This window comes from Astyanax mexicanus, chromosome 16 (genome assembly GCF_023375975.1).
Source record: "Astyanax mexicanus isolate ESR-SI-001 chromosome 16, AstMex3_surface, whole genome shotgun sequence".
Lineage (NCBI taxonomy): Eukaryota > Metazoa > Chordata > Actinopteri > Characiformes > Acestrorhamphidae > Astyanax > Astyanax mexicanus.
Genome location: NC_064423.1, coordinates 32,740,855 through 32,756,750, shown reverse-complemented (window position 1 = coordinate 32,756,750; position 15,896 = coordinate 32,740,855). Strand labels below are relative to the sequence as shown.

The 15,896-nt window shown below is 39.8% G+C and overlaps 1 protein-coding gene across 1 annotated transcript in view; it reads right to left on the bottom strand.

Annotated features, from left to right (window-relative positions):
- Positions 1–539: 539 nt before the first annotated feature.
- Positions 540–15,896, bottom strand: part of LOC103030160 (A disintegrin and metalloproteinase with thrombospondin motifs 7) — a 150,160-nt gene continuing 134,803 nt past the window's right edge. The window contains exon 24 of the mRNA XM_049465710.1: positions 540–6,062. Coding sequence (XP_049321667.1) covers positions 5,914–6,062 — 149 coding nt within the window. The 3' untranslated portion in view covers positions 540–5,913. The remainder of the gene's footprint in view (positions 6,063–15,896) is intronic.

The window sequence follows — 15,896 nt, the reverse complement described above, 5'->3', positions numbered from 1 at the left end:
TACTTTTATTTATACCACATGCTATGTACTCAAAAACTTAGTATTAGTAATTATGCAATTGCGACACACGCACTGTTTTATTAATTCTTCTTTGAGTACATGGCAGACTGTTCTAATTTTGGCAAAACAGCACGACCAGTGAACAGGAGCTGTAAATAATATGTAAAAAATATGCAGAAAATATATTTGTGCAAATGTACACTTTTGTTATCATATGTGTGAATTTATTGAGATTTATTTGTTTTATTTGTGTGAAGACTCTGACGCCCCCAAACAGAAACTGTCAAAGATGTATTAAATATTTAACTGTGGATTTAAATAATAAACATACTGTACATATTTATGTATTCTTATTAATGTATTCTTTCTATAAAACTCTTAAATATTAAGGTATTGGGTTGTGCAATACTGTTTGTGCTGATATTAAGATTCTGTAGGGCATGTCTTTTAGCTATTGGCTATATTGTATCATTTATTAATTTGCATAAAGGGTGCAGAAAAAAAACATTACATTTTAAGATATATTTTCACAGCACACATTTGATTTTAAGAACCATTTATTCCACATGATACAAACTTTAAGGTGTTACAAGTAAAGAACAGTAGGATGTTCTGCAGGCATGAGTTTCAGCCCCATCCCAGTCAAATACAACAAAATCTAAACATTAAAAAAGTGAATGGAAAGAACTCAGTACGACATTAAATGGTAAATTGCACATGCACCAAACAGCCATACTGCATGATAACATTTCACTAACGAAAGAAGAGCAAGCTCAATGGGTCTCAGCCCAGCTTCAATAATATATCCTCAATTATATATCTCAGTGCAGACTGTCCAATCCAGCCTTCCCAAATAAACACGTTAATTCATTCACTTACATCAGGTGGTAATCATCGGTACATACGCTGACAGTATAACCCTTCAGTAGATGCGTCATCCTTATTTACAGAGAGAGCCATTAAACGTCCAAGTGTTCCTTTATGCTGAGGTCTTCTCTCTTTGGGGGATCTCAGCATGACGTTGAAGGCCATCTTCTCTGATAAGGCCAACTGAAGGAGCTGAAAGGTCACTCTAAACTTAGCGTAGAAAAATGACACATATAAACGTGAAGACACCAACAATACCAACATGGCGTTTATCTAATGTAAGAGTACTTATTATAAAATATGCACAAGACTTTGCTGAGAATGGCATTTGTCTCCAGTTCTTTGGTGGACAAGTGGTAAAACACCTTTACAGCACCTTTAGCCACATTTCTCTCCATTTAATTCAATTAGAACACCCAAGATTGAAGACGTTGGCCACTTTATTAGAAACCCTTGTACCTTGTAGATGCCTTTCTGTTTTGAGAATTGCCCACCATTTAAATTAGACATAGTCCAACAGACGTTCTGTGGTCAGATAGAGATACAGTCTGTAATTTTATACCTATAACTGGATCCAATAGCTGTAGAAAACTTGGTCAGCAAAGTATCTTGCAAAGGTAAAGCCTGCTGGTTGAGGTATAATGTGTAGCTCCGCTTCGTGATCATTGGCTGGATTTAACCTGTTGTTTGCAGAACATGTTTTCCATTTTGTTTAAAACTTACATGAACTGCACTTTTACTGTAGAAACATCATACTCACTAGACAAACTGGGTATCTTGTGGTCCTTTAAGCTGAACTGTATGCTCAATAAAGGCAGTCTGGGACAGGGACAGTCTAAAAGCACTTTTTAAATGATGATTTTATTTATTAAAGAAAAAAACTGTCCAAACCAATCTAAACCTAAACCTAATAACTCGGTTGTGCCACACTTGGCAACAACCGCAATCCAGCTTTACCAATAACTGACAACGAGTCTTTCACATCTCTGTGGAGGAATTTTGTTCCACTCTTCTTTACAGAATTGTTTTAATTCAGACACTTTGGAGGATTTTCCAGCATGAGCCTCCTGTTTAAGATCATCCACAGCATCTCAATCAGTCTTTGACTAGGCCACTCCAAAAATTTTATTTTATTTTTTTTAAGCCATTTAGAGGTGGGCTTGTTTGTGTGCTTTGGGTCATTGTCCTGTTGCAGAACCCAAGTACGCCTGCGCTTGAAGTCACCAGTGATTCATCTGTTTTCTCTATTAGTGAATAATAGCTCTCACTGTGGTCCTCTGGAGTCCCAAAGCTTTAGAAATGACTTTGTAATCTTTTTCAGATTGACAGATGTGAATAACATTTTTCTCCTCTGTTTTGTGTTTCTACAGATTGGGGGCATAAAGTGTTGCTTTTTGAGATCTTTTAGCTGCTTCATGTTGTCAGACAGGTTCTATTTAAGTGATTTCTTGATTCTACAGGTCTGGCAGTAATCAGGGCTGGTTGTGGTTAGTAGTGAAATTGAACTCAGCTTTCCAAACAAACACTTTTCAACAAACGGCTATATTGGTTTGAATAGTTTTTTTCTTTTAATAAATGAAATTATCATTTAATGTAAGTATGACAAAAATGCAAAAACAAAAGAAATCTGTAGGGGGCAAATACTTTTTCACGCCACTGTAGAATAGAGGGGAATGGGACTACAGCATCCATGTTTTCTACAGTCATTGGCAGGACAGGTTTAAACATTATTATTATTAATATAGAAAAATGGTTCTTTATGAAAGCAATAATGTTTCTTTTACAATGGAACTGAAAAGAAACAAGGTATGGAGTTCTTATAAAGTGGCCACTTAGAACAGCCTAAAGTAAAGTGGTTTATATATATGGCAATATAACTGCAAACATTTTAGCTACCTTACACATTATGCAAAACTTGGCACATACACTGTACATACTGTTATTATCCAATATATAAATAAAAGTAGCATGGGATAACACATAACCTGAAGATTGCAAACAACACAAATTAACTTTGTAAGGTAAAAATTATTTTCCAATTTAACAGACCAACACTTTAAAATGTAAGGGTTGTGAATAGCCTTACCTTTGAGTGTTTTTACACCTGAAGTTTGTTTCTCTGATTTGAATCAATCAGTTTATTTACTTGGAGCTTTTTTTCACTTGGTTTGGTTTGTTTTCACACAGGCACAAACTTAAACACTCCAAATTGAATCCCAGCAAACCATGCAAGCACAATATGTCCTCTGAATGGTCAGAGCAGGTTCATGGCTTGGTATATAGCTATGGTAAAAAATCAAGACCACCAGAAACAAACCGCTTCAGAGTTCCTTTGAAACCGGACAGAGACCACCTCATCTTGTGGGTCTCAGTGTGGTTGTTTTGGTTCATACCTGAGGGCAATTACTGATTTCAAATCTGCCCAAACAAACCTCACCAAGAGTACAACTTCGTTCTTTACAAAATTGTTCTTTACAAAACCTTACAAAATCTGTTGACCCAGTAATGGTTGTTGTATGGCACCTTTTTTATGAACCAGCTTTCCAAAAGCATCTTAGTGTTCAGATAATCTTAACTGATAGAGAGAGTGATCGGTGTGATGCTCGCTCCACCATTAAAGGCTCATTTATGCTCAGCGCTAAATACTTTGCATCCTTTTCATCCATATTTTTGCACATTCTCTAAGCGCTTCCCAAAATGGACAGAATGGAGGAGTACCATTGGAAATCGAAGAGACAAAGTGACCAATAGCAGAACACGAACGCTGCTTCTGTTGGCATGTTTGTTGTTGTTAAAAACCTTTGACTGTGAGCTGCCCACTAATGGACATATTGTTTAACATCCATACCAATGTAATGGATTTTTTACTTTTGAAATGGACTTGTTCATTTTTGTCTGTAAAGGGACAATAAATGAGCCTGAATGATCATCTTTTTGCTAAGATGCTTTTGGAAGACCAAGCCTCTGGTAGGGACACAACGGATATTTAATACACATACAGGTTAAATGCATCTTAAAGCCATCAGTATCCTTCAAATTAGAACAACATTTCAAAGCAGAATAATATAATTTAGTCTAAAACGCAGTGATTCTAAATCCTATGGTGCAGAGTGCACCTACCTGTAATCTGAACCTGTAATTGTATCTAATCAACACCAAGTTTACTCTAATATTTAACTTTAAAACTAGAGGATGTGAGTTTCTAACTGTGGTTGGGCCGAAAATACTGTGAAGTTTCTTCTGGGACAAAACCCCTGCCTGGAATTGGCCCTAATCACCATCTCATTAGTTCTAAGACACAGATTGCGATTGGTCCTAATCACGTCATTGTTCTTCTAAGATCTTTCTTCTCTCTGTAATTGGTCTTAATCACAGTACTGTTTGCTTGCAACTGTTCCAAATCAGGAGGAGGTCAAGAAGAGGTTCTGAGGTCAGAAAAAGGTTCTGAAGTTAAGAGATGATTCTGGATGTTTCAGACACCTTCTCCAAACTGTAATTGAAACATGATTGTTCCTTTTAAGACCTTCCAATGATGGTAAAACAAAAAAAAGAAGGTGTGACATTTTAAGACTGCCTCCTGATTGTGATTGGCCCTAATTACCATGGTGTGTCTTTTTTTTTTTGCAATAATTAGTCCTAAATACTCTGTTGTTATTCTCTAAGATCTCTTATTTAAGAGAGGATCAAAACAAGGTTCTAAGTTTAGGAAATGGTTCTCAATCCTTCTCCTTTGCATGACCACAATTGACCCTATTTACCACCTTATTTGTTGTCTGACCCACAGACAGTGATTAGTCCAATCACTTTGTTGTTTGTTCCAAGATTCTAGGAGGAGGTCAAGAGGAGGTTCTGAGGTTAGGAGGTGGTTTGGAGATGTCTAATTGGTCCTAACCAGTACCTCATTTGTTCTGAGGCCTCACCCTCTTTTTGACTGGTACTAGCCACCATATTGTTGGTTCAGATACCTCCCACAGACTTCAACTGGTTCTATTGGACAGCGTCAATGGTTCTGAGACCTCTATTTCCAGATGAACCTTTTTCTGACTGCCTCAGCTCTTAATCAAGACTGGACAGGTGAACAAATACCTTGATTGTGATTGGTTCACATCACATCAGTTTAGTTTACCTTGTATCTTGTATTCTGAAGGATACTGCTGGCTTACTAGACGTTTCAAAAGACAAATCCAACCAATAGTCTGAACAAAATTCAAGTAGACAGAGGCACTGGCCCACCAATTCATTCCTAGCTGAGTTGGGGGCACAAAGCTGCCTGTAGCACCAGGTTATTTCTGCAGCACCATTTCCTTAGGCTTAGGCTTTTTGTAGTTCTGCTAGTATCATGTACAATTAACAACTGCAATCAGCATAAAGCACTGTTTGAGCTTTTCTTTTCTTTTTTTTTTTTTTTAGCTCATCTTGTAGTTAACACTTGAATGCTAATGCTATTAGCTGTATGCTAATATGTATGCTAAGTTCAGTAGAAACTCGAAAACTACAGAGAGACCTATTGTCAGAATTTAAATGCACAGAAGTAAAAAGTACAGAAGGCCACATAAAGAAGTTGGCAGAGTTGCGCAGTGACACTGCAAGGTTCTTTTTATATTCAGTTCTCAGGCAACCAAAGAGATTCGTGAATGCCCTTGGATTATCAACTGCCGCCATTCTGGACAAATTGTTCCCGTGAGCGAGATCGACGGACTGTTTTATTGTGAGAAAAGTTAGAACTGCTTTCAGTGAATGAGCTTCCTTCAGTCGATAATGGAACGGTCCCTGAAATCACCCATGTGTGATGTGGCGCGGCGTGTTAAAGCTGGTGACGTTGGTAAAGAAACAGGCGGTCAGAGCAACCACCGGGGACAAAACACTCCTCTTCTCTTTTGAAGCTGCTCAATGGCAACAACAAGCCAACATAAAGGCCGGACATACAAAGGCTCGGCCTTTCGTCCATGCGTGTGAAAAAGTTTGTGTATATGAACGAAAGAGAGAAATTCCCTGGTTTAAACCCGTCCCTCCCTCGTCGGAACCTGTGCAGTGCCTCGTTCCATTTCAGCGGTGTGTGGCGCGGTGGTTGCCGCGGTGTTGCTGCTCGCACGTTTTACAGCACTGAGCCTGCACGGCTGCCTGGTCACATCGGCCGAGCCACTGGAGGGTCTGGCAGAAGCGAAATGTCAGACGGTCACGTAAGCACAATTGACCTGGAAAACACAAAAAGATAAAAAGGTCAGAAAAACAGAGAAAACTTTGCTGTGAAGTGCTCTTCCGAACGACTGTCTGGATTAACAACCTCCACAGGCGATCATGCCTTCAGTGAGCCTCCAGGCTATCCTTAAAGCTAAGATTTGGCAGAGTTATTAAAGCAAGAAATGCGATCAATATGTTCCAGTCTGAGGCAGTAATACCAAAGCACGCTATACACAACGTTCTCCAGCTAGCACCGGCATTCTGATTCGGGCAGGTGGCTCGTATTGCCTGATTCTTGCACCAGCAGTTTTAATGAAGCTCTTCTGCTAGGTCTCAGTGGGAGAGTGGTAGACAATGAAAAGACAGTGATGTGAGGTATAAAACAAGTAGTTTGCAGCAGTTCAGACAGTTCTATTATCTTGTGGGTGAGGTTGAACACTGGCCAGTTGGAGCGAGGCCTGGTAGTGGGCGCGGGACGGTTGTGCATTTACAATTCCTCATAAAAAGTGTCACATGTGTACCGGGAATACATTATAGAAGGCATTATGACTCACAGTGGACAGAGCGAAGGAACAGCAGTGGGTGGTAATGATTGTGACTGGTGGTGTCTGGCTGGAATTGTCCATTCAAATAGACTCTAAAGCAACTCTAGCAGAAAAAGAAAATCACATCCATATTCAGTGCAGAAAGCCTGACACACATAACCCACAGGTCAGTGCAGTGTTTCTTAGCTTCTCTAGGACAAGGCAAAGGTCAAGGAACATGATACTAGTTCCTCACTCATGAGTCTCGGAAGCTTAGAACTTTTAGATGTGGTTGTTTAAGGGCTTTTAGTCCAACTTTAGTGAATCTGTGTATTAAACCAGAAAAATAACAGAGGTTAGTCTATTCTGTACTACTTGGTATAAATGCGCTTCCATATGTATCAAAATCAAGCTGCTATTGATCCATCACAGTATTAAAAATGCACTCTGAGGAAAGCACAACAACCAAGTTCTGATACATCAGCCAACAGAGAGGCCAGTGCTGACCAATATACATATTATAACATGATTGATGCAGGGAGCATCTACCCACTCAGAGAGAGCAAAGCCAACTGTTCTCTCTCTCTGACTCCGGCTGCTGATGCTAAAGAAGAATGATCCGCAATTTGAACCGGCGATCTTCGGATCATAATGGCAGCACCTTAGTCCATTAAGTCCACCCCAAAATGTATTTTTTATTGTATCAAATTTATCACAAAACACCAAGACAGATTAAAACTGATCGACAATATAAGCTGACAAGCTAAATACAGCAATATAAATGGGAGAAAACACTCTGTAACCAAAAGTTTCACATGCAAACTAAGAACTCATGTAAAAAACTCCCAACTGGACTTCACACTAGCAAGGTGATACTGTGCATTTGGCACTTTATGCCTCAGTGGTCTCACAGCGTGGGTGAGACCACCTCAGGTGTACGTTCACACCAGCAAGATACCCACAAACACTACACTTCACTGATTTCAGGTCAACATGCTTGGGGCAACTTTCCGAATCGATTTTAATTAGCATGCCTGAATCACTCCTGTAGATCCACTAATTACTCGTGACCTGCAGGCTGAACTGACGAGCCCGTCATCAACAATATAACATACAGACATTACAGCTCAATAAGAGATACAATTCACTCTGATTAGAGCTGCAAACGTGTGGAAAGGTAGGCAATTAAAGCACATGGATTTCAAACTAGCTGCTGCATGGATTTGAAGAAATGACAGCTTTTATGTCTCTCTGTCTATGACTAGGGGGAGCAACTGATGGCATGAGTTCTCTTGATATTTTTTCCTCCCAAATTGAGAAAGATCCATTATCAGCAGCTGTGGAATTGAAAGCAAGAAAGTCCTTTTCCGTTATCTATGAATCCACAGGCACTGCAGCAGAATACGGTCCAAAAAAGTTATTTTCAGATTAATGCAACTTCAGGTCATTCTGTGTAATTTTCACTACACTGTCAAAAATGAAGCTGCTTCAAATTGTTCTTGGAGAGATGCCTGGACATCTGCATATCAAATGTTTTCTCCAAAATCAGGAGAGGGGTTTGTGCACACCAATGATTGTATATACCAGTACTACATATGCTACATACTGAAGTGTATAGTGTATATACTGTGTCTATATATATATATATATATATATATATATATATATATATATATATATATATATATATATACTATAACTATGCACAGTGCAATATCTACAAACATTAAGCTGAGAGACGTCTGGATATTTATACTATATATGCTATGTACTGTAGTGTATAGTTTATACACTGTATATATCATACTTTAAGTATGGACAGTGCAACATCTACAAAAATGAAGCCACCACAGGTCTAGCACCTTCACTTGCTAGTTGCAATATTCAACATTTCAATGTTTTAACAGCTCTGCCTCTCATTTCTTCCCTAAACTGTCTTTCCATCTCTAGTATCCCAACAATTCCAACAGTTAGTTTTCCCTAAAGACTAATATTGGTACTTACTTTCTTTATTTTTTCTCAAGAAATCTTTTTTTTTTTTATGTTATTCTGATATATTGTAAGAACTCTGAAGTATTTGTACTCTCACTTACATTCTATTTAAAACATAATTCTTTCTTCTTTTAATCAACACCTGATGTTATGGCTGAGCTTTTTTCAGGTTCTCAACATAAAGAAAGGAGGACAATCATAAAACCACTTTATTATTTATTAGGAAAAATAGGTCAAAAAGTGTAGGAGAGTGGTTGGCAATAGGCGGCCCGTGGGCCAGATGTGGCCCGGAAGCATGAAACATCTGGCCCGTGAGGTTGTTTGAACTATAATGAACAATAATGAAAAAAAAAAAACATAAAATACTTCTCTGGAGAGCTTTTGTTTATATTCCTCCCCTGTCTCTCTGTCGCACGTGACTTTAGTTTCCGACCGTTCTTGATTTCCGCCTGTTCTTGGGCTCCCTATCTCTTATAAGGGCGTTTTTTTCCCCGGCCGTGTCCCAATTCACCAGCCGGAGCAGCGGTAGTGTATTAGACCGCGACCCTGACGACCTGGGTTCAATCCCGCATCAGGAGCTGTGAGGTTATTTATATATTTATTTCTCTTTGTTCTCGGGTCTACTTACTTTGAGATGAATTGTTCTGCAATTGTATTCAACAACCCTCTGGGCTGGAGAGCTACTAGTCTGTAGCATCACGCTAAACTTTTGGACACAATGTGTGACTCAATAAAGCCAGCAGAAGTATGTTCTATATTTGCATGCTTTCTTCATCTGTTCACAACTTATATCTCTTTCTCTACACTATATGGTGCTCCATCTGTATCTTTAGGATGAATAATGAGTTAGGCACTGCGAGGTGAGGTGGTGATTATCCAACATCCTGACCTCACTGAGGTCACTAAATGCAGTCCAATGTTGTCAAATCCTCACAGCAATCTTCCAAAATCTGGTAGAAACTCTTCTTTGGACAGTAGACACTCTTACTCCAGCGAAAGTAAAATAAACTTTTTTAGCAGGATAGTCTTTTTAACTTTATAGTACTCTTCTCCAATGTTCCCTGATGGACAAGCCCGACTGAGCCTGTCTAGATGTTCCACAGAGCCGGCCAGACACAGGGCCAGATTCCAGGCACAAGTCCTGAGCTGAACCTTGTCTGACTACACTGTGAATCTTGCCTAAGCGCTTGAATGGAGAAAGGAGGTTATTTTTTATTTAACCTGCAATTTAGTGCAAAGTCCACACAGCTCTTTTGTGCGAGAGCCGGCCGGCCACAAAGACGGCTGTATAAGAGTATAAGACAGCAGCGAATGCTGAGAATACCAACACTTTCAAGCACAGCTAAGAAGAAGCTTCATAAATAGAAATATAGCGCCTAATAAACATGTCTGAGGTGTAGCACTGTAGGGAGCAAAGCTGAGGCACCATATGGATTATATGTATAGAAAAACACCAATAAAAGTTCAGACTCAAGCTGAGAGATAATTCTCCACCACACAAGACTCTGCAACAAATTCTAAAAGACATTTCGCCCAGTTTACAGACTTTGAGAAGAGGCCTGATGGTTCTTAGTTGATGGTTCAACTAATTGCCTTCACTATAAGCTAACTTTAATCCATCCATGGTTGCCTTTTTTTTGCAGTGGTGTCATGAATGAAAACCTTGGGTTGCTGTCGTCTGGATCCAGTATCTGGTTGGGATCTATTGCTAGTTGGGTTCAAGTATGGAGGCCTTGTGCTGAGAGCTTCAATCCTGCTATTGAGCAACACACTTCCCCAACAGCTGGTGTGATAATCTTGGGATCTATCACATACCGCAGTCGGTCACTCCTATTAGTGATACATGGGACACTAACAGCTCAGCAAAATGTGCAATACATCCTGCAGTGGCCACATGTGCTGCCTCTCGTTTTTCAGCAGGATAATGCTCATCCACACACAGCATGGGCTTTCCAGGACTGCCTCTGCCAGACTGTAACACCTTCTTGGTCTGCCTGGTTACCAGTTTATTGCTAGTCAAGCATTTAGGATTTATGGGACCGAAGCTTTATTTTAGTGGCAATAACAGTTTTTAATGAGTTAAAAGGTTTTAGATATTTTGTTAAAAATACCGGCTTGTTCACAATTTTCATTAGTTAAGGCCTGTCACAGTCTCGTCCTGTTTTTGCGTCTTTCTGGTCTGTCCCTGTGTTTATTTACCCTCCTCTGCACATGCCCTGTTGCTCACATGTTCGTTTGTAGCCCCGCCCCTTTGTTACCTGGTACCAGGTGTTTCCCGTTTCCATGTTTTCCATATTCATTTTTCCATGTATAAATAGTTCCCTTGTACCTGTTTCCCCTGTACGAGTTTGTTCGTCTTACCTCAGTCAGGTTATGTGTTTCCTTGTTTTTTTGCTACCTCCATGTTCTCAGCATTTCTTTTTGTTTCACTTTTTGTTTCTTTGTCTATTTGTTTCAATAAATTCTCGCAGGTGCGTCCGCTATAAATCTCCAAATCATTTCCCTACAATCATTTGCCATGGTCTCAGCTGCACAGCACTGTGAAAATTGAAATAATAAAAAAGATTGAAGCCTAAAAAGCAGCTATAAGAAGATAGCATATAAGAAGTTTTTTTCTTTAGTTCGTAATGTAGTTAAGAGCAATTTACAGGAACGCAGAAAGTTTTGATGAGATGGAAGACCAAGAAAAGATTCTAAGAAAAAAAAGATTTAATGACTCCACAGAGTGTAAATAAGTGAAATTGTCTTAATGGATATCCCATTAAATAGAGCATACAATCTCTAATGCATTTACATACTGTTTCAAAACAAGCACACAAAAAAATAAGGGGGTCTGGTTCACTAGACCAGTGTTTCTCAACCAGGGTGCCGCGGCACCCTGGGGTGCCGTCTGGCTTCATCGGGGGTGCCGTCAAAATATTGCGCATCACCTGCATATTTCCTTTCCAGAGTCAGCGCGTGTCGGGGTGTGTCCCAATTCACAGGCAGCATACTCTGGAGGATGCGACCCACAGAGATAGGCGGTGTATTACTGCGCAGCTGTGACGCAATCTGTCTTCGAATACAGCCTCCGAAGGATGCGGCCCCTAAATTGGGACACACTGTAAAGTTTTTCCCCCACGCGATGCACTGCGAGAGTAGTGTGAAGCGCTCAAGCTCGCATGGAACGTTTTTTTAAAAGAAGACTGCAGGTTCAGATAACTCTGAATCGGAGCCATTAACTTCTTCATCCAGTGGTAGTTCAGCAGTGAGTGTAGCAGAGTATTTCACTCGTTTGAAAAGTCAGCAGGTTTCGCGCTAATTGTAAATAACCCCCCCACCCCCCCTTCTCACCTGAAATAAAATATTCCGCCAGCAACTCTCCTCGTTCTCACCTGAAGTATTGCGCCACCAATCCCCCCCCCCCCCGCCCCCCATTTGTAAACTGGGGTGCCTTGAGATTTTGCATACTTTTAAAGGGTGTCGTGATAGAAAAAAGGTTGAGAAACGCTGCACTAGACTGTGAGTGAGATGGTGAGATGTATAATCAGAAATGTGCATAGGAAAGAAATTCAGCAGACAAAGAAAGAAACAGATGACAAAGAAACAAAGATGAGAAACAGATACTGTATATATTTTAAGACCCGTTTGAAGAAATCCTATCGTCTTGATGCGAGAACTGATCCTTTGTATTATTTTGTAACACCTTCAACTCTAATGACCTGTTGGCAGGTCTAGATCTTCATTCCTCACTATTACAACTGTATTTCATCACTGCTGCAACACGGCCGTGAATCTCTGAAGTGTCATTGTCATAGACTGTATATAGCTGGACAGAGCATCGTCTCTTAAAAGTGAAGCCACCACAGGTCGGGCGCCCCCTGCTGTTCGGCCGCAGAAAGCTGTGTAACTCCACCCATCCCCATAGGTTTCAATGGCAAAACAGACAACTTTCAATCACGTTTTTTTCTAATATACTGTAATTCTACCTCCATTATTTAAATGCAACAGCTAGTGTAACCTCTGCTTATATTGTCAAATTTTTATATCCCCACAGAATTCGGTTTTTAGAGCTTTATTCGGCTCTATTCAAAAAAGGTGTGGTTATGGTAAAAGGGCTGCTTATGGGCGGGACCAATAACAGACCGTCAGCTCCGCTCCGCCCCGCTCTGCAGTCTGTGACCGTGAGGCAGCCCTCAGGGGCGGGGTTATTTAAATGAGTAGGCGGTCTCTCCACAGCCTTTCTCCCTCCTCTGGTCTCTACTGCGCAGACTCTGGTCTCTGAATCGCCAAAATGGTGGAAGATTTTGGCTTCATTTTCATTGAATGAATGGGAACGGCGACACGGCGTCCATCTTTATATACAGTCTATGGTCATTGTTATTACGAAGGAAAACATGCTTTAACTTTGCTGTTTGTTCAAATTGGACCATTTCTGTTGGCCTGTTTATCTCAGAATGTTCACTCTAAAGGAGAAAGAGGAAAGATGGTGAAAGATGTCCTGGTTTTATAACAAATTAACATGGCAAACATCATGTGATAGCAGTATGTGATTGATTACTCAGAGTTCTTTTTTCAAATTTAACTAGGCCAATTTTCATCTAGTGATGCCTCAACACAAGGAGGGTGAAAATTAGCACATACCTCCTCCGACACATGTGAAATCAGCCACTACCCACTACTCTTTTTTTAACTGTCGCTGATGAAGCATTGCTCAGTTCCGATACATCAGCCCACAGAGTGATGAGGGAAAGAGTGCCATCTATCCATCCAGAAAACGCAAGGCCAATTGTGCTCTCTCAGAGCTCTGGCAGCTGATGGCAAGCTGCATGACCAGGATTCAAACCAGCGATCTCCTGATCATAGTGGCAGCATCTTAGACTGAAATTGTGTGGACACTTAAAACATTGTTCAATCCACAGTGTCACCTTTAAACCTGAGAATTTGTAATCGAAGGCATTCCCATCCCCACAGTTGACAGTGCAGTATGTTTTAATGATTGTGACCAGAAATCACATCTACATCCAATGTAGAAGACCACACACATCCCATAGGTCATAGTCAATGCAGCGCTCTTTATCTTCCATTATACAAATTCCTGTCCCATGATTTCTGGCATGTCCATGTACTATGTTCTGACGATAATGTGTAGATCTATCCTATTTGATGATTTTTAAATGGTGTATAAGCCTACACAGTCAACACTATATATGCAGTATATATAATACTAATGTATTAGAATGGACTGAAGAGCAGAGCTCCACGTTTACTTATCTTGTTTAAATGGGAAAATTAATTTAAAAACTGGCAATTTGAAGCGGGAACAGGAGACAAGAATGATTGTGTGTGTGTCGGATACTGTATTCAAACCGGCAACCCAATGAAGTGAAGGAGGGGGGAAGCAAATAAAGGAGCCACACAAAATAGATTACACAAACAAAGCAAGACAATAGACACAAAACTACCCTCAGTGTTGGGGCTGAAAACAATGCTGTAACTCAGGGGTGTCCAAACTACGGCCCGCGGGCCATTTGCGGCCCGTTTCCTTTTTTGGAGCGGCCCGCAAGGTATTTTAGAAATAGAATGAAAGTTCAGCAGGTTTTTATAATGTGAGATTTAAAGTTTGAACGCTAGGTGTCAGAAACAGGCCAAAGAGTCTAAAAGCGGCGAGAGTGAAGTTGTAGCACAGAAAATACGGGCCAAAGAGTCTAAAAGCGAAGAGAGTGCTCTGTTGTAGCGCAGAAAAACGGGCCAAAGAGTCTAAAAGCGGAGAGGGTTCGCAGTTGTAGCGCAGAAAAACGGGCCAAAGAGTCTAAAAGCAGAGAGGGTGCGCAGTTGTAGCGCAGAAAAACAGGCCAAAGAGTCTAAAAGCGGAGAGAGTGCTCAGTTGTAGCGCAGAAAAACGGGCCAAAGAGTCTAAAAGCGGAGAGGGTTCGCAGTTGTAGCGCAGAAAAACGGGCCAAAGAGTCTAAAAGCAGAGAGGGTGCGCAATTGTAGCGCAGAAAAACGGGCCAAAGAGTCTAAAAGTGGTGAGGGTGAAGTTGTAGCACAGAAAAACAGGCCAAAGAGTCTAAAAGCGGAGAGAGAGTTCAGTTGTAGCACAGAAAAACAGGCCAAAGAGTCTAAAAGCGGAGAGGGTGCGCAGTTGTAGCGCAGAAAAACGGGCCAAAGAGTCAAAAAGCAGAGAGAGAGTGCTTAGTTGTAGCACAAAAAACAGGCCAAAGAGTCTAAAAGCGGAGAGAGTGCTCAGTTGTAGAGCAGAAAAACGGGCCAAAGAGTCTTAAGTTGCCGTAATTAAGGAGTTTAATATTAAGGGACATCATGAAATGAAACATCAATTTGAAAAACTTAGTTTACACAACACTTTCAAAGATACATAAAGATAGTAAGTCAAGTAAAATGGTGTGTGAATGAAAATAATCAAGTGGTATATTTCATTAATTGTTTTATTGTAGAGTATTTGGCCTGTGACTTCAAATATGCTTGATATATGCTTGAAAAAGTCAAAGTTAAAAGTCAATAAGCCAATAACTTTCATTTCTTTTCATTACTCATATATATTTTTTTGTTCTTTTACTTCTTCTAGTGTATTTTTCATCTTTTCCTCTCTCTACAAAAGTGCAGCAGTGATTTGTTAGTGTGAGCTTGTTATACAGGGAACAGCAGGTGTGGCTGATCAGTAATCACCAGTAATCAGCGCTGGGGCGTCTGTTCCCAGCTGCTCTCTTACTACTATGCTGGGTCGTGGCCTGACCCCTTAAAACTACATAATAACATAATACATAATAACACAGCTCTGTTCACTAACTCTGTCTCTGCCTCGGTTGTACATTTCTCTTTTTTTTACATTTTTACTCTTTAATGTCTCAAATCTGAGAATCATATCAATTGATCTGCCTGATATTACACGCCTATATCTTGAGAACATTACTTAAGGTTTAATGTTGAATAAGAAACGTTACTAAAAATCTTAATTGTAATTGTAATAAATATTTTAAAAAATGTAAGAAAATATGCAACTGTCAAAATATAATGAATAAAATCATAAAATTGGCAATTTTCCGAACTTTTCGTTAACATTTTTAAATTTATATTTTTCTAAATACAAGTCAAACATGTTGCATCCTTTAAACCTTTTGTTTCATCATGGTTGTCTAGTTTTTATGTCTATTGTCAATTATGAAGTTTTTAGGGCTGATTCCTCTTATCGATCTAAAACTATTAATTGGACAAGAGAGTCAACAAACAGCTTCAAAGCCCTCAATGTTTCAGAATGTAAATAAATTATTTTACATTAGAAAATTGGTTTTGCACACCTGCATTTGTAGGGTTTAAAAATATAGTTTGATTTTA